The sequence below is a fragment of the Monopterus albus genome, unplaced genomic scaffold (genome assembly GCF_001952655.1).
Source record: "Monopterus albus unplaced genomic scaffold, M_albus_1.0 scaffold7.1, whole genome shotgun sequence".
In the NCBI taxonomy this organism is placed as follows: Eukaryota; Metazoa; Chordata; class Actinopteri; order Synbranchiformes; family Synbranchidae; genus Monopterus; species Monopterus albus.
In genome coordinates this window covers 4385857-4409998 of record NW_018127887.1, presented here as the reverse complement: position 1 = coordinate 4409998, position 24142 = coordinate 4385857, and the positions used below count along the sequence as shown (strand labels likewise).

The 24142-nt window shown below is 39.2% G+C and overlaps 1 protein-coding gene across 8 annotated transcripts; it reads left to right on the top strand.

Moving 5' to 3' along the window:
• The first annotated feature begins 12607 nt into the window (after window positions 1-12607).
• hmg20a (high mobility group 20A) lies at window positions 12608-23593 on the top strand. Of its 8 annotated transcripts, none has more exons than XM_020624862.1 (10): window positions 12610-12710; window positions 14086-14163; window positions 14987-15073; window positions 15214-15423; window positions 16393-16525; window positions 16871-16908; window positions 18280-18355; window positions 18691-18906; window positions 19601-19733; window positions 23155-23592. In XM_020624862.1, exons 2-10 carry the CDS (start codon window positions 14143-14145, stop codon window positions 23291-23293), a joined length of 1053 nt encoding a protein of 350 aa, XP_020480518.1. In that variant the 5' UTR covers window positions 12610-12710; window positions 14086-14142; the 3' UTR covers window positions 23294-23592. The 8 variants fall into 8 exon arrangements, with proteins under 8 accessions (XP_020480528.1, XP_020480518.1, XP_020480535.1 ...); XM_020624836.1 differs by lacking the exon at window positions 12610-12710 and adding an exon at window positions 14584-14869 and having other exon boundaries at window positions 14146-14204; XM_020624872.1 differs by lacking the exon at window positions 14086-14163 and having other exon boundaries at window positions 12608-12710.
• Window positions 23594-24142: the final 549 nt, after the last annotated feature.

Here is a 24142-nt window from a genome sequence, read left to right as displayed (position 1 = left end):
GCATGGTGAAGGACCAGATATTCAGCAGTTTGTGGGTGTGCAAGCTCAAGCACAGGCAATGTGTGCACGACTTAGAAGCGTTTGTGTCAGCATGACTGTGAGGTTGTGCTGTATGTGTTTGTATTGAGGCTGAGCTGCTGTCAGTAGTCATCCCGTCTGGGGGGAAAGTCAGCTGATTTGGCTCCTGCTCCCCTCTGTTTGATCCCACTGCTTGCTCAGCCGTGAGCTTGTTTGTAACCTTTGACATGCAGATGATAGGACTGTATGGATGAGACTGCATGCGTGACAGGTGTTTAGAGAGTTTGAGTCTAAACATAAACACTCAAACACACCAAAATTCATGGCTATCCATGTAATTATATATAGAAGCCTGCAATGCTCAACTGTGTATTATTTATTTGCTTCATTTATGGTGAAAGCTGGAACTGTTCCTGCATTTTAGAGAAGATAGCACAGTGTCTTCATTTCCAATTTGTCAAACATTCCTTTCCAGGCCACATTCAAAATTGCTATGCTTGTACATACATACTGAGGCACCTATCTGTCTCTCTTCCTGCATGCCCCTAAAGGACCTTCGTATCTAAAGTCCAGTCCTGTTTGTTACCTTTCATACTGTCAAGTGGCAGCCCCTCTTTTTTTTAAATGATCCTCATGGTGCACCTCCATGTATTTGACTCCACTCACGCACTGTCAGTTGGTCTCCGGCTATGATAATTGAAGCCCCTCATCTTTGGAGATGGTCTTTGTACTGTGTTGTTCTCGTCGCCGTTGTGGGCCTTATTTGCCCCACCTGCCATACTTCAGGACTCCTTGATATTCCACAGTCCTCACTGCCCTTCATCAGGACAGCTCTGACAGTGATGTGCCACCACTAGTGTCACCTACTGCCCTCTGCTGGCCTCATTGGGTACTCCACTGGTGCAACATGAGTATGCATACTAGCAGTGAAAAGGAGATTAAATGTTATGGTTAATTTAGCAGTAAAGGTTAGGCTTCATTTGGTCATAATCTCATATGTTTGTCTGTGTACATCCTACCTGGCTACCCCTTGAGTGATAAACAAGCAATAATATTCACATTCTTAAGGGTGCTATAAGCATTACCGTTGTGGATCGACACATTCCTCTTCATATTGTCATACTCAGCAGTTCTGTGCATACTCACCACAAATATTCTCAGTGGTACTGCAAAAAGAGGCAAATTTCAAGCTCTTTATTAAACTTCAAACCAGCATGCAATAACAAAAAATGCCTCCATTATGCAGATGGTTTACTTCATGTTTGAGAGACCAAGTCCACTGCAATCATGTCAGTGTTGCATGACAACTTTTTGAGAAAGGGTGGCTTAAATTAGCTCCTGCCATTTGGATTTGGCTATCATCAGTGAAGGGGAGGATATGTTGCAGCTGGCAAAAAGGTTTGCAACAGTGACTGTTGAGCCTCCCCCGGATATGCGTGTGTGCATACATACAGTACACACTTGTATGCAAAGACAACACACAGACACACTTATCCTCACAGCTTGGCAGGCCACCTCACTGAGCTGGCCAGGGAATGCAGGCCTGAGACTGACTTTGCTTCTCTCATCATCAGCGCAGAGATGGTGGATGAAGGAGGGTCTGCTACCATCCTTTGCTTGAGTGCTGCTAATAAGAACAGGAATCCCAGATAAAGGGCTCTCTTTCATACTGTACCCCTGCCCATAATGAGACCTGGCATCTGATGGATTACCCAGACTTATTTTGCAAAGGCAGCCTCATTTTTCCACTCACCCTCCACTACCCTCAGCTCTCCCAGTTGGTTGAACAAAGACCAGCCTTTTTAGCATCTTAATGCTTTCATCACATGCCTGGACTTTGTATCGCCCACTCATTAATCGTTAAGTGATAAGTCTGACATGATTTCCTTGGAGCTACAGAAGAAACTGTGAAAGCACTTGGTGATGATACTGGACATAATGGCCTCCTTCAGTTCAAATAATAATGATGATCTATATGTTGCCAGCATGTCATGTAAAGCAAGTGCTCTGTTGGGAGATGTTTTAAATAACTGTCGCTCACAAATGAGGTGACAGATCTGAAGCCTTAAGGCCTTCATGCAACTCAGAGGAGTGTCAGCCAAACTCACCTTAACGCTCACTACTATTCCTCTACCTTCCGTGACTCGGTGTCTCACTGAACATTGCTTTTATCAGTCCTCTGAAAAAAATGAAACATGTTCCTGGGGTTTAATATTCATATTCTTAGATAAATGCACACCTGAAACCTTCACAATTTTCACAAAGCTAAACAATAAATTTGTGTATATAAAAATTGCTGCTACAATGAACATTCACTAGCACTGCAGTGCAAGTGCTGACGTCATTGTAAATTAGTTTCTTTAAAATCTGTGATATCCACCAACACTATTTTAGTGTCATCTCTCCAACTATATATACTGTAGATACTGTATATAGATGTTTTTTCACCACTGAGCAAGGCTTTATTCCAAGGCTGGATTTATTGTTATTTGTGTTATTACAAATGTCAGTGTGTTTTTAAATGAGGTACAGCAAGTGGCAGATGAAATAGGTTTTGAAAACAACATATCAGCAGCTTTGGTTTTGCTAGCGAACATTTGCCTGTTTACACATCAGGCAGTTATGGAGAACAATATCACTATTTGTAGTTGCATTTCTGGCCACCTGGCAACAATATTCATTCTTATTTTTTTGCTCAGAATGTGGTCTCTACCTACACCTGAGGAAAAGAACTGAGTTTTGGCTACTAAATGCTTTACTCTGCACCAGATGTTCAGAGCTGCCTGTCCGAGGTTTAGTGCTGGGCAGATAGTGTCCCATGGGTTTATCAAAGACTTTTTTTTTTCCTGATAACATCTGCCTGTGGTAACCAAAAACTATAAAATTACTGGCCAAACAAGGATCTGAATCTTGATATACTGTAAATCTTTGTAAAGCTGAGGGAAGCTGCAACGTGGGTGATCATTCCCTATAGTACATCAGTACAAGGGACCGCTTTCACACCGTTTAACTTTTCACATTGTCATTTGATACATTATTATAAAAACATTAATTACATATGCTTTAAAACTGGTTTTTGGCTTTGTTGTTGGTGTAAGTAATACATTAGTCATTTGTTGCATACTTCTACCTATCCTAGGTTTAAACAAAAGCACCTTGGGGTGTACAGGAGTGTTAACGCAGTATTCACAGGCCACAAAATCACAGGAAATAATTTTGTGTTGCTACATGGTAGAAAAAAGAACACTTTGAACAAGAATCACCATTATTGCTAATTCACTTAAAAAGAGCCATTTGAGATCCACTCAGCAGTAGGCTTCCCTCAAACAGCCTATTTGATGGACAAAAAGCCTGTGAAGGATTGTTCAACTCTAAAAGTCTTCTCTGATCAGCAGGCAGTGATGGACAAACTGGCTGGGTCCTTGAACTGCTTTTGCAGCCATGTCTGTTCTGTGTGTTTGCGCATGAATGTCCTTTTGCATTTCTGCCTGTGTGGGGGCTATTGAAGTCAACTCTGTGTTCTCTCCCTGGTGCTTCCTGGGCCTCAGCCAAAGCCAGAGCTCTGTAACAGGAGATAAAACTCATCTCTTACAAGACAGGAGGAAATGGAGCTTGGCTCTTTAGAGGAGGCCACTCACAACTGTATTTACATCATTTTAGAGGAGCTACGCTAAACTCAAATGCACTCATCAATGAAGTGTAGTGTCTGCAAAGAGAAAGCTGTGGTTTGTTTAAAGAGCTCTCCCAATAGGCATAAACAAAAAAGAGGGTCTGCCTTTTAATTGCAGGGTTAATTTATCGCCTGACTTGCTAATTAAATTGCGTCTTCAACCAGCCTGCCTAAGACTATGACTACATAAAGCCAGCATCCAAGCAAGGCGTGGAGTGCTAGACTTTGCTGCAGGCTACAAGTGATGGGGGCAATGAAAGGAGAAGGGAAGAAAGGTTGAGAAAGAGACAAAGGCAAGCCTGGCAGTGAGGCCAAAGGGATGGGGAAGTAAAAAGGAAAGAGATGTAGGAGAGATACCCCTCCCCGTCACATGACACCATTGATCCCCCCTGTTGTAATGCCATAAGTTACAGATGTCAAGTGTTCACATGCAGGTAAGCTTCAATTAGACTGGCAAGGCTGAAGAAAGGCTTTTTTTAAAGGAAACTGTACCCTGCTGAAATTTGCTTCAGGTCAGATATTTCTCTGTGCAACTGTGTGTCTTGAAGAGGTACCAATTGCTCACATAGATTATTTTCCCTCATAATGTATTTTGAACCTATATACAGAATGATTGTGAGACGTCTGATATTCTGCCTACAGTTGCTGCAGTGACAAAGAACAATTAAACAGTTTTTTCCCCATTTTAATGCTTGTTTAATTATACAGCTCTTTACTATTGTTTAAAGCTTCTATAATCATTGTTTTCATGTTAACAATCAATGAAATAACTGTGAACAACCCCACTGATGCTTAGTAATAAATCCACTGAGAATCACCCAGAATCAGCAGTTTTCCCTAGAACAAGTGAATATTTCACCATCTATGAATTCTTTTGACATCTTCACTGTTTTAGTTCATGATCACATCTTTCATCACTGTCAGTTTAGGATGCAGGACATAGTTATTTTCAAAAATGTTCAAAACCTGATTGTAGGCTAGCTGTCAGCCACTAAATGGCACATAGACAAATGACAACCTACTGGTTGCTTGTGTTGTGGCCTGCTGCCTGTGTATACACCGTGAGAAACGTACATTATAAGATTAACAACTGTGTTTGAGGTGTATGCTTATGTTGAACCCTACAAAGTGAAATATGTACTATATATTGTTTACTTGTGTAGACCTGAGTCTGTCAGTGTGTCGATTATACAGCAGATATGTGGTTGCTCAGTAGAGTCCATGCATGAATATACACCAATGCAAAATGGATTATGAATGTAATTGTGCCTTTGATCCAACATGGTATCTATGAAATTTGTCACAGCCATAAAAAGCAGCTTCTTGCTGCATACATAAAAAATAGTTTCTCCAAGAAGGTTTTGAATTTATTAAACTAAGACTGTTTCACGCTACTCCATTTTCAAATAGGAAAGCTGTATCTGAAATATGCTGAAATATAATTATCAAAGTTAACGCACTGACTGAAACACTGGCATTATCAAAAAAGCATAGTGACATGATTATTGACGGTTTTACACTCAAAAGGAAACACACCTCTGAGCTTTTCATTTCTCACTTCAATTTCCCATCTGCAAATTCTGTTTGTTTCTTTTTAGAGAATGTGGCATTATACAACATGAATGTATTCTTCTCTTGTTTCTAACAACCCATCAGGTTTGAATACACTCAAAAGTCAGGATCAACAGATAAGCAACAATGTGCCCATTGGAATTAAAAGCCTTGCATTTTCAACTTTTTCAAAATAAGAGACTGCAATATTGAATTTGAATTTACTTATCAAATTTGCATCAAACACTCTCCATTGCCATTTTATGATTTATAACTTACTATAAGTGATTGGGAGTGCTTCCAGCAATAATAGCATATTTTTCCATGTTGGGATTCAACATTTTATCAATAGAATCTAAGGGCAAAAAAGAGTGACATGCTTGTGTTTCAGTCCAGCACCTGCATAGTTTCTTTGGATGTTTGTTCTCAACATTCTGTTTATCAGTGGAATCTGAAAGTAATACTTTGCTCTTTTATTTTTCAGGTTAGTTTCACTTAAAGTCACAGTGGGTGGAACAGATAAGAGGTTTCAGCAGCATCCTCCCCAGACTTCATGGTACCTAGTGGCTGGGTTTTTACCAAACCTATTTTCTAACCAAATCTATTAGAGGGTGGAGGGGGACTGTGGGTGTACTGGGAAGGGGCATATATATGCCTTTCTTAGTTTAAAATGAAATTCACTATTGCATGCTTTCACTCAGATGCTTAATTCTTCTGTAAACGTATTCATGTGCATGAATGTGGAATTCATTTACTTCATATTTTTTCATGTATCCTGCATGAAAATATATTTTATGTGCACAAGAGTATTGTGTTCTTTTGTACATTAGTTATTTTTTGTCCAGTCCATTGTAAAGTGTTAAATTAAATGTTGCAGAAACCTTCTGAATAAGGCTCCTGACCATGCTCCACAAGGTCATTACATTATGTGGTTGAATAGAATGTATTCATCATACCTCACCGCTGTCAGCTCATGGCTCATTCAGTGAGGTTTTCTTACTTATTGATTACCTTATGACATGGTTGTGGAGAAGCGCTGTCACTGTGTATGAATCTAGATAAGGTTTTTAAAGCTTACTATAAGCATCATACATCAAATTATTATCCTTTGTCACCAACTCTCCCATTTGCAAAGGGCAGTCTAGTTGCTTTCAAGCCATTATTTGAAATCCAGGTTGATTCACATTAAAGGTTTTATGTGGTTTGTTTAATCTACTTGGATTGTGTGTTTTTGTGTGCATACTGTATGCGCTACCACAAATATACATGTCTTTAAAGTCAATTTAGTGACTAAGCATTTTGTAACTGTGCCGAAATTTCTGTATTAATCATCAGACTGTCAGGTAATTCAACACTGATCATTTTTAGATTTTTATTTTGACAGAATACTAATTATATTTACTTTATTCATATATTCATTATACATTTCAATCATTAAGAACAATATAAGTTCAATAACAACAGGTAGGTGAAAAACCCACAGTAAAGGAAATGATTAGCCTAATAGAAGTTATGAAGGTCCTCTTCATTACTTCTATTTAAATGACTAACTACACGATGCTTACATTTGCACCCAGGTAATTGCTTAAGAAATAATTGCACAAACAGAGGCTGAATCTATTTTACTGATTGATATTTTTAATGTTTGTGTGCTTTCTTGATAGATGTGTCTCAGCTGGTACTGATGAATGCCTTCCCTGTGCAAAGAAACTCATATTAATTTGGCAGACTTGGTTAGGCCTGCAGGAAATATTTTGCTAAAATGATTTTATGTAAGATCAATGCAGTGATAGAATTCTGTGTAAGATCAGTATAGTGAAAACTAATTTCATAATTGTAATTACTTTTCTAAAACTATGTTTTAAACTGGACAATAAAGCTGAAAAGTCCTAACATGCATTTATACCAGGCAACATAAACCTCACAACTGTACTCGACATGTATTACTGTCAAACTTTTATTAAAGGGTCTTCAACATCCCTTGAGCTACTTTACTACTGAAACATGTAGCTTACTGAACAGGAACCAAGCAAAACCCTTGTCTGCTTTCAGAAAGAGAATGCCATTGAATTTCTAGCACAGGATAGTGTTCTTGTCTGACAACACGACCACCTGCGGTGGCGTTGTCAGCTGGTCACAGCCAGGTGTGCTAGATTCATGTTGCTTAGAGCAGCGTGTGTTGATTTGATTGACAGATCAGAGATGGTGCAAAGGCAAACAAAAACAACATCCATCCATCCATCATCTATACCACTTATTCCTCAATAGGGTCACTGGGGTCTGGAGCCAATCCCAGCTGACACTGGGCGAGAGGCGGGGTCTACTCTGGACAGGTCGCCAGTCTATCACAGGGCTGACATGTTGACAAACAACCACTCACACTCAGTCCTATGGGCAATTTAGAGTCACTAATCAACCTAAGCTGCATATCTCTGGACCGTGGGAGGATGCCGGAGAGAACCCACGTAGGCACAGGGAGAGCATGCAAACTCCACTGTGCCGCTGTGCCACCACAACAACATTCAACAACAAATTTAATGCATGTTGCCAAATGACTGGAGCCTATATAGATGTAGAGAAAGCTCTTTGTAAACCATCTTACCCACAGACCCACAGTGTCCAGAAATATGGTAAAAAAGATGCAAAGCAACATAATGAATATTAAGCTTTTACCCAAAAGAATAGATTCAGATTGTAATCACCAATATTTTGATTAGTAACTGTAATTAAATTAGAATTCTTTTCTCAGTAACTAAGTGATTACTGTTACATTTATTTCATAATTTAATTACAGTAACTAGTTACATATAGTTAGTTACTCCCTAACACTGCCTATTTGTCATGTGAATAATGACTAACGAGGCTTCTTTTTGACACAGTCATGTGAATGATTCGTTTTGCCGTCTGAGTGGAATGAGTAAAGGCCTGTCAGCATCCTGTGCATTTGACAACTGTCAGTGAAGACTGCAACATTATTCCATGTCCACAAAAATTGTGTTGTGCAGCATGAAACTTGTGGCATGTCAGGGTCTGTTCAGTAAAAAAAATGTGTCCATTAGTCCATTAGTAATAATGAATAAAGAACTCCTACACAAGGCTGAGATTAATCTTTTGGTGGAACTATTAAGCTTTGACAGGCAAATTAAGCTTCATTTTGCCATCACTGGTCTCCAGGGTGTTCAAGCCTCAAGGGTCCATGGGGCACCTGGACACCATTTTAAGGTTTTGGGAGGCGCCCAAATAAGGGGGGATGAATTTGTTCTAATTTGTCTTTTTGTTTATGTCTTCCCATGTTTTTTGGGTGATAATAGACACTAAGTTGGTCTGCACACTCATCTCTGCTTCAAGCCTGTTTTAATCCAGCCACTCATGTTCATTCCTAAGAGCACACACTGGTATGAAACTTGTTTTTGAAAGTAAAGCGGTTTGTGTCTAAATGTTTCTGTACAATGTCACACCAGGTCCTCCAGGAGCTGCTGAAAGGCCTTATGAAAGTGAAAGATCTGAGGCAGTAGCATGAAAAGTCAAATATGTTGACTTACCTGGTATTCAAAACCATCATTAAAAGCTTATAGCTCAACATTTCACTAGAGATGAGAGGATTGTTATCACTCACGTTTATGCGTTAACTTCAGAGCTGCAGTCGGGAAGTGATCAGCATAGTTTAGCATAAGACTGGAAACTGCTTTTTCCTCATACATAAACTCATTTTAAAAAAGACAGATTGTCTTTTTAGGTAGAATTTGGTGTGTTTTTCCTAAAATGATGAACTGTTCCTATAGAAGTACCTTTTTAAATTATTAAAATTGAAATATTAAAATGCCTATTAAATGTAGAACCCATCATTGTATTGTCTTGATTATCTCATTGCATCTAGCTCTGTATCCTTTAATAATCTTCCAATTACAGGTAAAAGAATTAGCCTCAAATGTCAGCATAAGTTATGAAAACCGGAAGAAAGTAAACCTTTTTTGACATTTGCTCATGAAGGCCAGACTACATGAGCTGAAAGAGGGATAAAACTGTTCTGATGAAATGGGACCAGGGGGATGATGATAATGACAGTTTTGAGATCATTTAGCTTTGCCTATTGTGTTTGTGATTACATAAGATACTTTTTTCAAGGTATTCAAGCCTTTTTCCAGGTAGTTTCACTGATTAGCTTCAACCGGGGAGGAGGTACTAATCACTGAAATCACCTAGTGTTTGATTGGTATGAAATCCTGAAAACTTTGCCCTCTGCTGCACATGGCTGCCCATCCGTGCTCCAGCCACAGCTTTTGGAAAAGATGATTAAACTCTCCACGCTGCGTTCCCTCGATGAGGACAAGATGTACCCACATCCATCCATGCATCTCATTCTTATTTTCAACATCACACTCGGTTGATTCTTCAGGTTGGCTACTAATTAGACAATTGCATAGCAACAAGATGATGCAACAGTCCTTTCACCCTTTGAGCTCTTGTTCTCTGTGGTATTAGCAAAGCTCACAGCCGTGCTTTCTGTTGGTGCATGAAAGGCAAGAGGCACTTGAGCTGCCATTATCCTGCCATATTCACCATCACATACTGAAGCATAACCAGTTATGCTGGTGAGGTCATTAACTAAACTGATGAATACAATACTTGGCATATGTTGACATACTTGTAATACTAAGAGAATATTATTCTAGGTGCTTTAGGGATTGGTACATTATCATAATTCCACATATAAAATAATGATATTCACATTATCAGTTCATACAGTGGTAAATCACACCTAATTGCTCAGAGGCATCATGTGACCATCACCACACTGGCATGTCATGTAACATTATCACTCTTGATATCTTGAGGCATATGGAGGGCCACACAGGCTGACTGTCAAGGACATATGACCAACCTACAGAAGGCTAGTGGCTAGAAAGCGTTCTTCTGCACTGAACCTCTCAGGCTGAGATCAGCCAATTCAATGAGGCATGACAGGCGGGTAGCGGTAGAGAGGACAGCTGGATGCTGTGCCCTGCAGACCTGCTGGGATCTAAAGAGTCTCCATTTCATAGCTGATTGAACTTGGCTACCTGCTTCCTAAGTTTTGTCTCCTGTGCCACTGCACACAGTGCAGTGACCTCTGATGCTGAATAGCTAAAATAATTTTTTTTAAAAAAGGTAAAAACCAAGCCAGACATGCTACTGCTGGGAGTTGAACAGTTGGCCTTTTTTTCTGTGTACCAAGTTGGCCAATTAGTGACAAACAGGATTCCACAGGCAGTGGTCCTGCTTATTAATTCATGACTCTCGGAAAGCTAAAATATGTCTGCTAGTAGAGATTACCATATTATTGGTAGATGCTTTTTTTCTGTTCAGCTCAACTAAAAATTATCAGAGCTAATTTGTGAACCTTTTATTGTATTTGTTAGCAAAACCCCATGGGACAATATACTGCCTTGTATACAATCTAAGAAAAAACTGCATCTATAAGCTTTCATTTCAGGCAAGGTTGTAAGATATATTTTATTAAAAAAAAACAAAACAAACAACTAGTAAACAGAGAAAACTGAATGTAACAATTATTGGGGTTGAGCATCCTCCCATCTGGTGTGTTTATACTGAGATGTTTACTATTTCTTGGCACTTTTTAAAAAAGAATCTTTGGATATAAATTCTTATGTCCCCAGCAACTGATTAGATCCATCCATCCATTTTCCAAACCGCTTAGTCCCAAACGGGGTCACGGGGGGCTGGAGCCAATCCCAGCCATCTGCGGGCGAAAGGCGGGGTACACCCTGTGCAGGTCACCAGCCCATCGCAGGGCCAACACACAGACGAACAACCACTCACACATACAAGCACTCCTACGGGCAATTTAGAGACACCAATCAACCTATGCTGCAGGTCTTTGGACTGTGGGAGGAAGCCGGAGCACCCGGAGAGAACCCACGCAAGCACGGGGAGAACATGCAAACTCCGCACAGAAAGGCCCCAGGTTGGCCGGGGCTCGAACCCCAACTGATTAGATTATTTATAAAATATGGACAATTTTGAGAAGCATCTGGAGATAAACTACTTTATTTTGCTTGTGACTATATTATTATAACAGCGGCTGGCTGTATCCAGCCTGTGTTTAATAAGCCTGGGAATTGGGCTGGATTAACTGTAGATAATTGTGATGAGATTGCAATCAAAGTTTCAATTAAATGGCAGCTACAGTAAGGTTACTCCCGCCTGGGTGTTGATTTGAGATCTGTTAATTTGGATTTAGAGTATTAGTCTTCTCTCATTCTCTATTTGTCAAGTTAAGGATGTTTTTCTGGGTTGGGAATTTCATTACTAATCCTGTGCTTTTTGTTTACAGGAGGATAGTAATGTGTTACAGCATTTTTTGTTTGGACAGGCTATAGTCACACCCAGAGAGAAAGCTGTACTGAAATGCTTGGTTTCAACAACAAGCAGTAATGCAGAGTCTGTGTTTTTTTCTCAAACGAATCAAATTATTTATGATTGTAGGGGGTGCTCAGTGCAATATGATTGTTCAAAGACTGGCTGCTAGCACTGAAACTATTAGTGGTGGTGGACTGTGTCACCATAACTGAGTGTGACAGTGCTAAATACACTCTCAGTTACACAGAGAGGAGAGGACACTGAAGTAAGAGGTGGTGGCTTCATTACAAGTTGCAACTGCTATACAGTTATTAAGGATTACTTTAACAATAAAAAGCATAAATATTTCCCAGCCATATTCATGGACTAATTTAGCCTGAGTTACCTACAGTAATCCAAATCAGATCAAAGACGTCATCTCATCCACTGAATAATGCTTAGAAGTCCTGATTTTTGCCAGACTTCTATCTCTGAATAAAAAAATTGAAATTCCTCAAGGAAGTTACCTGAAAATTTTCAACATAAGTGCAATACCAACATATTACATTAGGGGGAAGCAACACCCTAAAAGACATTTATCTGTCCGGGAATAAGTACACGAAGAAAACCGATAACGATGGAAGCACAGAATTACAATTTGTAGAACTCTACAATATAGATGTCGTCCTTTTTATGTGTTGATTTCCGTTGATGTTTGTAAGGACTTCATAGAGAACTTGCTTTATAATATTGCTGTTTTTTCTGTGTAACGTTAGGTATTATATGGGTTGAATTAGAGTAGTCTAACAATCAATAGACCAAATTTTATATATATTACACATATCGGGGTTTTTTATTTAATATTTTTGATCAAATTTAGCTCATCGCTATCCTTACATCTAAAAAGCACCAGCACTCCGATAAAATAACGTTACTAAAACATAGAGACAGAGATAACAGTTTTTGCTGGGCGACATTGCATCATTTTCTAACAGCAAAAAAAAAAAAAAAAAAATGAAGAAGAAGACGACAACCTTAAACATTTTCTATGTGTTTTCATTCTATGGCATAGCTTTTGTATTGGTTTGATTGGGATAGTTATTTGGACAGATACAGCTAAGGAATACATGTTGTAAGGTTCATTTCTATCTGATGGTTTTATTAATTTATATTTAATGTTTTATTAATTGATGTTTTAAATCGCACCTTGATGAGCTAGCTTAGCTAAAGCAGAACGTTAGCTAGCAGTCTCTTACCTAGCAGGTTGCTAACGCTAGCTAGCATCACAGCTAACGTTAGTTATTAGCTCAGTAGTCTAACGTTAATATTCTAGTGTTTGATTCTGATAATGATTATTTCAACGCGTCTCTGATTTTTAAGGTTAACCTTAGTCGTCATGAATATCAGATATATAGTTGTAACGTTACTGCAGCAGTGTTGAAGACCACTTCTTTTATTGCAGCTGTTAAGGTTTACGTTAGCTTATGTAGCTAAGTTATCAACACATTCGCTTACTAACATCAATTGACTGTAACATTAACCTCGCGGTATGCCGACTGGCCATATGGATTGAATGTGCTTCGTCAATATTTCAGTTTAACATAAAAAGCTAATTTAGATACGATTCAGACTACTCACTTGCCATTGTTACGATATTCGATCATATAGGCTATAGTGCTTGATAACATTAACTTTAGCCAACACTCGTAGACGAGTGTTAACGTAATGCACTTTAGACGCTCTATAAACAACCGAGAGCGCTAAATGCTAACACAAGTACCTGTTGTGCTAAGTTGTTCTAGCAAGGTATTTATTTGGGTTGTGAAATACAGGGAGATTGTGGCCTTGGGTCACTTGTAATGTGGTTAGCCTATTCTAGGATTTATAATTTGGAATATCCTAATAATTTACAACAATACAGTAACGGTAGCTTAATCATATAGTTACCATTTATATATCTGTACAGAGTGCTGCTCTAGGAGTTTCAAAAAGATGTGTAAACACACCATATAAAAACTTAAGGGAGAAATATGACAGTATATTAGTCTGTCCAGGTATAACTCCATGCGTTTTATTAGTGAACCATGTATTGTGTGCTCACTTTCAGCAGAGGGCACTGCAGCATAGCCTTAGAGTGAAAGCACAGAACTATAACACTGGGGATGACCATTTTATGCTCTTTGTTCTTTTTTAAACAGTTTTTGAGTTTTCTTGTAAAGCCTCAACGTCTTACAAGTCCTAAAAGTAGAAATTAGTGTTGGGTTTGCTCTCATATGCTGCACAGAATAGCTGACACATGGCAGCTCATCATGTTTGGCAGGATCTGTGATGAAAGGATTCAAAGCTGTCACCAGACAGTAACTCCAGACATCACAGACATGATCGAATGAAAATCCCTGCTTACGTTAACTGGCTGCCGTAGGGGAAATTTTCCTGTCTTCTTTTCCCAGAAGGACCTTTTTTTGTGGTAGACTGGCTAATTTCTTTTTCTTTGACTTTTCCCACAGTTTAGTGGGAGAGGGGTAGAAACCACATCCAGGATACAGAGGCTTGCTTCCCACATAATGACTTGGATGAGGTCAAAGGTTAAAGCACGATGATATTGTTCCTGTTTTCAGAGTTCAAAGTGAGCTGTTTGCCCATACGTACACTGACTCAGCTTACTGTTTAGTTTGGTTCACTGCCAGTTATTTAGTTTTTTTTTTTCATCTTAAATGACCTAAAGTTTTAAGTGGTTTTAAGACAAAAAAAGAAATAGTTTTGAGTCAAGAAATTTTTTTAAACACTGTTAAACAGACTGGTGTTTGGACCACATAATCTTTTTAAAACTACCACAGGTTCAGTTGCCAAACAGTGTTTTTCCCCCAAAGCTTTTCAGCCTGTAGGCATTCTCTTAACAAGGCAGTGCCTTAACATTGCTTATTCCTATTTAAAATAGGCTACATTAGCATCCAAAAAGTGAAGGTGATATGTGTGTGTTTCATTCACTTGTTCAATAATGATAGATGACAGCAAGACACTGGTATTAGATGAAATGTGGCACGCCAAGAGGAGGTTTGGAGCCAAGGCTGGGAGGAGTTTGGACGAAGAGGCGATACAGCCGTAGAAGGAATGACATACTCTCTGTTTCCTGGCTGGGCATCATCCCTGGTGACAATGCCCCCAAGCCTCAGTCCAACCCTGTCTCAAAATGCTTAGTCCATCGTAATCATGCAGCAATGTGTCCCCATTTTGTGCTACTCCAGGTGGAAAACGCTTTACCAACTAATCACTGGCCTTTCCAGAACAAATGTAAATCTCGTAAAGGAAATGAGCAGATTGAGACAATAGCCAGTAGTGTACTACTGCAGTATAAGCTATTCTACCATAACAGCTCCCATTGTTGTTTTGTTTTTCTTTTTTTCTCAGATTTGTCCTGTAGTCACAGAAGTCATGGAGGAGCAGACAGGCTCTCCTGCAGCAAATACTGACAACAGCCAGAGAAATGGTGATGAGGTAAAAATGGAGCACACAGATATCAAATGATGCATCTTGTAATTTTTCCCCATTTAAATTCCAAGAATGTCCTGCCAGTGGATGTCTTGGGAGGATTGCTACCTGAGCCTTCAAAAGGTATGTTTTTGTTATCTTTGCAGAAGCTCCGGCGTGGCAGCTGGACTAAGGGCAGGAAGAGGAAAAAGCCAATGAAGGACAGCAATGCACCTAAGGCCCCTTTAACAGGCTATGTTCGCTTCATGAATGACAGACGGGAGCAGCTACGGGCAGAGCGTCCAGATGTGCCCTTTCCAGAGATTACGAGGATGCTGGGCAACGAATGGAGCAAGCTGCCCCCTGAGGAGAAGCAGGTCAGTAAACAAGTTCCAGACAAGATTACACATGGCGCATACAACTGTGAGGAAAGGTGTGTAAAAGTTTTGCTTTTATGGTACTCTTTGTGAGAATACCTACAGAACTCTTCAGAGTCTGAAAGTATTCATACAGATTAGTGCAGTAAAACATAAACAGACCAGAGTCATGAGAGACGAGCAGCAAATTCTATTAACATTTTTCATTAACAGGATGGTTTTTTAATTGTCATTAGTGTTGGCTTTCAGTAATTGAACCAGCCATGCCCCAAAGGACTGAACTGAAAGATTCATCTACCGCATGCCAACACTTCAGACTGTCCCTACCCTCTCAAACCAGCAGAGACTTTCATTTAATTTTTCCATGTGCACAGAAACAATGTAGGAACAAAAGTCTATAGAGCCAGTGGTGTCAGTGTTTTGAAGCTGACAGGACACTGACAGTGTTTGGTAGCTATTTGACATCCTGTGCTGTCAGACTGCAAAATGTCTTGTGCATAGCTGCTAAAATGCTGATATTGTGCACAGCTTGAATTTGCAGTTTTTTTGGACTTTCTTTCTAGGAAGGTTTTAGAAGTCTGAAAATGTTTTATATTTATATTCAAAGGTGGGTAAGACCCCAGATAGCATTGCTGCTGATTTGTACCATGCTGGTGTTTTACACAGAGTTCACAGCTGAGTTAGATTTCCCTCTATCCTGAGACAAGGTCTGCATGAAAATGGATTTATTAGCTTTTTACCTTATTCCTAAGTCAATTATGTTACAAAATGCATTTTCTGTGAATATAGGTCATTAATATTGAAAATGACAGATTTTTGTCTATCAAAAGGAATCAGTTCTGCTTAGGAATAATTACTCTTATTCATCGTGCCATCTCACCCACCTCAGCCTGTCTTGCCAAATCTTATTTCCTCCTTTTTTGGCTGAGCCTTGTTAGCTCTTCTCACCTTTCTTTGTCATCTCTGCAGCGATACTTGGATGAGGCAGAGCGAGATAAGGAGCGCTATATGCGGGAGCTAGAGAAGTACCAGAAGACAGAGGCCTACAAACATTTCACCAGGAAGGTCCAGGAGAAGCAGAAGGGAAAGCGACATAGGGGAGGTGAGATGCTCTCTACCAGTTCTCTATAAGCCTGGGTGAGAGGGTGATGGTCTTACTTAAGGTCTTATGTTTAAAAAGTTAGAAGTAGCATATCCAATCCTTCATAGTTCTGGGGATGTTTGGATAAACCAGGCTTTGATTTGGTAGAACATTAAAATTAAATTTGAGAAATGTGCTCCACTGAAGTAGATGCTCTCTCTCATTTTGTTTCATTCACAATATAGACCACTGGGATGAGGTTTTTTGAATTACCTTTATTCACTGAATCAGTTCACAATGTGGTAAAGCCACATGGTGCCGGGGGAATCATGAATCATCCGCTGTCTCTCTTTCCTTCCTCTCCAGATGTTGGGCACCAGGTAGCCAGTGAGGCTCTTCATGAGGTTAGTCACTTTTTCCTGTCCTATCCCACTCACATTAACTTTCCTTTAAAAATGAATGTCCTCATTACTGAGTGATACTCACTCTTCTATTTACGATTTCATTCTGATAATGATAAGATGATAATCACTTTATTTGGCCAAGTAAGGAATTTGTTTCCGGTACAGAATCGAGGCAGCCATCTGCAGCACCAACTCACACCGATGGTTCTAGAGAAGGAAAGCACAAGGCCTCTTCAGAATAATGTGTTTCCTTGAATTTGTCTTTAGTAGCAGTTGTCCGAGTACCATGAATTGTGTTAACTAGGAGAGATGAATGAAATTAGATACAAGCAAAAAGTGAAACTAAGAAGAGATGATTTATTGCTTTGCCTTATGTTTCTTTTGGTTTTGTTTCATTAACATGTGTGACGTAAACTGTACAGCATTTTATGATGGTCTTTTTAAACCTTCAGCCACAAAGTTCTCACTGCAGAGAACTGACACTGCAAACACAAATAGATTCGCCTGGTTTATAACAGTAGCTTCTGTAAGCATGAGAACAACAAGATTAGTTCAGGTGACGGTGTTCTCAACATATCTGTGCAAATGTGTTAAACATGAAATGTGGTTCTGATTTTAAAAAATTTGACACAATAACAATGATTGAAATGTAACAAATTTCACTTACTCAAATCTTGATAAAGGGTCATTTTTGCTGTTTTCTCACCCAGGAACCAAGATCTGTTGTGTTTTGCCCTCTTGCTCTACACATTAGGTGCTTATTGTTGCATCACTAAAGCTGGGTTAATTTGCTTTGCTTCTTTGTGTATGATCCAAAGACTTGGCTTCTACTAAGTATGTAAATCATTCTTATGAAGTTCTGCTTGTAATTACGAGGTTTCCTTTGTAAGTCTTTCAGCATCCTCTGACAGGATAGAGCCAAGGTGACTTTACAGGAATCATCTTTTCTCTGGGAACACAAGTGTTTCCCCTTTAGATTTCAAAGGATACAGGATTCAGCATAAATTTAATTGTATTACAAAATTAGGAAGGATGATGCCTCCTTTCAGAATAGGGAATCTACAAGTGAAACCTGTACTGAATCTTGTGCTTCTATTGCGAAACACATTTTTATTACAAATGTATTGCAAACATTTCACAGCCTTCGATATCGTAGCAGCATGGTTGATGAAATTACTTGTACTGCCTCATTTCTTAAACTGTATCACTGTATTTCCCCTGTGGCCATGTATGAAATCTATTACCCCCCCCCAGAGCCCAGTTAGATAAATGACCACCTCTCGCTGTCATTTTGCATTGCCAAATGTTTTCGCTCTTCACCTTATCTTCTTCCCTTTCTCTTTCCTTTTCTGTGTCTCTGGCTGTTAACAGAAGGATGCAGAAGGGAAGGACAGAACTGTATTTGACATACCAATCTTCACAGAGGAGTTTCTCAACCACAGTAAAGGTAAAGAGAGAGAGAACACAGCCAGCTGTCTTGTTGAGAAATACTTTGGATTTGGTGCTCTGTGACTTTTTAAACCTCCATTTGTCTAAGTGTTTCTAAACATATTGCTCTGCTACCTCAGGAGAATTTTGTTTTATAAAATAGTGCTCCATCGTCCCAGAATAGTTCCACAGTCCTCCAAACTTAGCAATGCCCTAAACCAAAAAGCAATACACCTCATTGAGCAAATTAAAAATTGTTCATGCCCCCAGCTGTTGTGTCCTGATGTGTCAGCTCTCTTAACTTCTCCTCTGATTGCACATTGTTTCCATTTCTTTTTATTTATTCTGCAACAGCACGTGAAGCTGAGATGCGGCAGCTGCGTAAGACCAACATGGAGTATGAGGAGCGTAACGCAGCGCTGCAGAAGCATGTGGAGAGCATGCGAGGGGCAGTAGAGAGGCTGGAAGGCGACGTGATGCAAGAGAGGGGCCGCAACGGGCTTCTTCACCAACACCTGGAGACCCTGCGCCAGGCGCTCACTTCCAATTTCTCTGGTGTACCGCTGCCAGGTGAGAACAGCTAGCAACACTGGATGGGTATCACTTAATTCACCGAGGCTCCCACTTAACCGTGCACAACAATAAAGTCCATACAATAAGTGACTCAGTCTTAAACTCTTGTTGCCAACACTCACATTTTTAGGGAGTTTTCACCTTTTAAGATAATGTGAGATTATCTAGTTGTAGTTCCTGTTAGGTTCAGTTAGTTTTAGATCGATGTCAGGCCTTGCACCTGCTCACTCTTGTATATTTTCATATGTGTAGGGTTTATTTTTCCATTTTGCCCCTTATAGTCTTGATGGTTTTGATGAGCACATTATTATTGGACACACATTTCAACTACATTTGTGAGTGAAAAGCCAGAATCAAGCTGCTCCTGGCGCCTGGGGCTAGCCGGTCTCTTTGACCCAGTCTAGCGGTCTTTGTTTTTTGCAGAAACAACCATCATTAGTTGTTGCTGTGCCTGGATCATTGTCACTCTCATCCATCTTATCTTCAGTGATTCCAGCACCACTTGCCTGTTTGGGCAAAATGTTTTTGTACAGTGAGCAGGCAGTGGTGAAAAATAAACAGCACAGCATGTCATATGAGAAAAATCAGTTAAAAAAAAAAAAAGTGATAAGATATATTTGGCAGCTAATAAAATAGAACCTTTAAATGTTTGTATTATCCTGTGAACACCTTTGATTTGCAAAACAAACAGGCAGTGGAGAGACACCCACTCTTGAAACTATTGACTCCTACATGAAGAAGCTCCATAGCGTCATTCTCAGTAACCCGCAAGAACACGAGAGTCTCATCAGCACTGTGAGAGACGTGGTCAACCGTTTGGACAGGTGAGAGTCGCTTTATTTGGATGAAGGGTTTTAATGTCTTTAATAGTTATTAGTTAATGGCTGTTTATTATTGCTTCATCTAATGATTTATTTTTTGATTCTTGTCAAAAAATGTTAACAGTAACAAATATCAATCACAAGTTAATAGCGCATAAATTGAGCCCTTAAAATTTGTATTTCAGCTTGATTAACATTCCTGAATGTTGAAGACAAAACAGTTTCATCTTAAGGTCCATTTATTGGTTTTTGTCTAGCTTGTCTGTTTCAGCAGTGTTGGCTCATTTTTTTTTTTTTGCTTCAGCTGTAAATTACGAGTGTTTTTGTTGTTGTTGTTGTCTTTTGCTCTAGATAATTGGACCAGTTCCAGCTGATTTCATGGATTGACATTCATAGCGACATTTAGATATTGATACTGTGCTCTTTCTGCCAGTCTGTCATCCTGGAGGATTTTAAAACATCTTTTATTACTCTGCTACGGCGATTTAGGTGAAGGTGATGTAGCGTCTCATATTTATTTATTTTTTACTTTTTTTTTTAAACTCTGTTTACACTTTATTAAAATAGCTGTAGTTTGTTTTTATAAAATAATCAGCTTGCAGGACATGGAACAGTTTTATGTCCATTTAAAGCACATGCTTCCACAATATTATCTAAACCATTATACTGCATTAACATGTCTCATCAAAGAAAATGTGTTAGTGGGTTTGTATTTACAGTAGCCAGGAAATGTTTTTACAGATGGTTTTTCATGCTGTGTTGAAGAAAAACGTGCCATTTATTTTATTTCTTGTGTGCAAAAGTGTTTTTGTGTTTTCAATAAACATATTTAAATCGTGTGAGCAGTCACGTTGGGAATATGTTGGCATTGAAATGAAAGTCAGAGTTAGAGACACTAAGTCCATTGCTCTATATTTATTGTTTTAGGCTTATTCAACATGCCTCCCTCAAAGGGAGTGCAGTTTATAAAATAGGTACTGTTAATTGTGTAATGATTTCTCTTGGATGGCACATTTAAAATTTGCAATATAAATAACTAAAGCAGCTATTTTCCTTTCTGATGTGTCCAACTGGGAAGAACTGATGACCTCTAACAGCCTGATTTTGAGATCAGTCTACAATAGAAATATACTGCTAATCTGCTGTAATACATCTCTGTTTGGGATTGTTCTTAGTCAGTGCCTGAGCTTATTTATTGGAGTAGATGAGGAGCTAAAATGATTTGAATTGGTTAAGTTAATTGAGCAGCTCTGCTTTAATTTACCGGAATTTGGAGAGAGACAAATTACTTTGCACTCTGTGGCCCATTCGCAGCAGCTGAGCTGCACACAGCTTTGGGAAACAAGAGCCTACTGTATCATGTTTGAGAATTTTTCCATTCATAACCAGATTAGTCCAAAGGAGAACAGTTGAAGAGGAGCAAAATGACCAGGGAAGACTCTGCCATAAATCCTTTCACATTTATACTATGATTCATTTGGAAATTTAAACTGAAAGTCCCCCTTTGTTTAATCAAGAGCTGTCCACTTAGCTTGGATATGAACTATGAAGTGCACTGTATTTGTTTCTGTGTTGACATTATGAGCCCTTCCTGTTTCTGTTCACTGATGCCCATTTCCTTTGCCAGCTGCGGCTTCCTGTCTGCAATGGCTGCATGTGTCACAATGTTATATCCAACAATGTCCCTAACAGATGTTGTGTTCCCACAGGAGAGCATTCATTATACAGTGAGCAAATAATACACAGTTACTGACTGCTGTGACACTGATGTGTTTGGACATGGGGGAATCCATTTATCAGTTGTTGCACATTTCAGAAGTCCAATTCCTCAGAGCCAATGCCATGTGATGCACTGGCAATTTACAGGTCATTATGAAAGTTTAAAATTTTACAGCCTGGATGGTGATCAACTGCCAACTTTTCTTGGTAGTAATACTTTATTATGAAAGCAGCTGTGTTAAAACATCAACAGACTTGTAGTTAGTTTGTGGACAGTTTATACTTTAACAAAACTACAGTATAGTCCAGAGCTACACTAAAGGCTCTGTGAGGCACAGTAATGAGTTTAATTTAATGCTAAGGTCAGCATGCAAACATATTCACACCGATGATTATAGCATGCTCTTTTTTAGCAGGTATGATTTTTACAATATTCACAAATTTTAGCTTCATGTGTTAGCAAGCTAATGTTTGCACAATGCACATAGTTCAGCTCAGGATGATGGGATGTGATTCGTTTTGCATGTATTTGCAAAGATCAGTATAGGATCAGTCAATGTGAAAAGGGATGAATAGAGTTATTAAAATTCTTTCTGAGGGAGATGAATGTATGTAAATCAATTTTATTGTGCTAGTGGAAACATCGGGGATCACAAAAGTCAGCTGATACTTTAACTGGAGACTACAAATTTAATGCCAAATGTTGAGATACTTGAATTATAAGTAAATATTTCAGTCTGCTGATGGTACTAGTTATGCAGTAGACATTTAACTAAAACAAAAATCTAAACCTAATGGTGGAGATGGAAAAAAACAAAATCTGAGAATTGTCTAAGAAATTACAATTCGTTCACTGAGCACCATGAATGTTTGTACAAAATTTAATTTTAGTCTGGACCAGTGTGATTGACTAGCACTGCCACCCCTACAGTCACGTTGCTGCTATAGGGATTGCTAAGATATCTTAGCTCTGGCATTTTTTGCATGATGATGAGACATAAACTACATCTAGTGGAGCTCTGTGACCGGTGAGAGACACACTACGCCTTATTAAAGCTGTTTACCTTTTAACTTCTGGGATCATCTTTCACATGTGCAGTACACAGTGTGTTCAGTAGGCCCCAAAGCTCATTTGTATAATGAGCTTAGCTACAGTCATTTTTGCTTTGATGTTGGCCCCTAAGCTCTAAAACAGAATATGGAAATGAGGAGGGGGGATTAATGGTGAAGAGTAGAGGGGTGTCTGTGGTTCAGGAGGTAGAGCGGTTGGCTCCCAATTGGAAGGTTGGTGGTTTGATTCCCGTTCTCCACAGTCAACATGTGGAAGTGTGCTTGGGCAAGACAACGAACCGCTAGTTGCCCCTGATGGCCACGCAGCATCTGACAGTGCTGCCATCAGTAAGAAATTTCCCCATGGGGATTAATAAAGTATAATAAATGTATATTTAATGGCTCATACTTTATCACATTTTACCTTGAGTCCAAATGTTGACCTGTGTCACCCACCTGTGAGTGTCTAATCAGTTCTCTTTCTTATCTGTTTTAATATATGAAGGATTGTTGGACCAGAGAAGCAGTCTGGCAGTACTCCAGTCCCACATAATGTCCCTCCTCTTGCCCTCTTTTTCCTAAACTGTCATTACACCCAGCCTTTGACTTTACAAAGAAACACCCACTGACATACAAACACCTTCTTCCTCCTCAGTAGCACCATGTCTGCCTCCTCGGCCAACTTCCTTCCTGTAAAGTGGCGGGGTGACACAGGAGAGAGGAGCCAGCACCAGCAGAGAGGCACAGGTTCTGGACCAGAGGAAGGAGGGTGTGACTCAGAGCAGAGAGGATGAGTCAGGCGTCATGTGCTGAATTGGCACTCGACACAATCGTCTACAGTAAAATGAAACAGTCACTGCTTTTCTAAAGGTTTTCTGTTGGTATTTTCAAGCAGGCAGCAGATAAAATCTCCACAATGAAAAAAAGATTTAATTACTGCCATGTACAAAAAATCAGATAAAAATGTAATAAGTTAAATGGTGTTTGAGCTACAGAGTGATGCAAGTCATGATGTTGTAAATTGAGACTCTCCTGTGTGGTCTGTCAACTGTTCCTACTTCTATAATAATGAAAAATCATTTTAATAAAGGTTTTCTATTCCATCACCAGGGACAGTGTTCTTATTTTCAACTCTGCTGCTGATGTGAGTCAGTTCAAACTTTACTTCATCTGTTCCAGCCAATCTTGACTCATTCTGCCCTGTCCCCCTCTCTCTCACTCTTTCAGAACTTTGGGAAGGAGCTCCAACTCAGTATTTTGTGATGGTGTCCAAAACCTTTATAGTTGTGTTCATACTATTTCAGCTCTGTTTAATATTGTTAAAACTTTATTTTCTACAAATCTGTTTTCATCATTGCAGCTATAAAGCACTGTTATATGGCATGCCCTCTACAAAATGAAACTGTTGCGTCATGCATATTGACTTTTATTACTTTACTTACTTCTCATTTAGTTATTTCAAAGCAGTTTGGCCCCACAGAGAAATCTACAAGGGCATCAACCACTTGGAAGTTATAGTAAACTGACTATATACAAATTACCATAACATACTGATGCTTAGGCCAGAAAATGTGAAACTAAAAATGTGATAGAAAAGACAGTGTTTTGTCCATATGATAAGAGTCTAATTGACCAAAATAGTC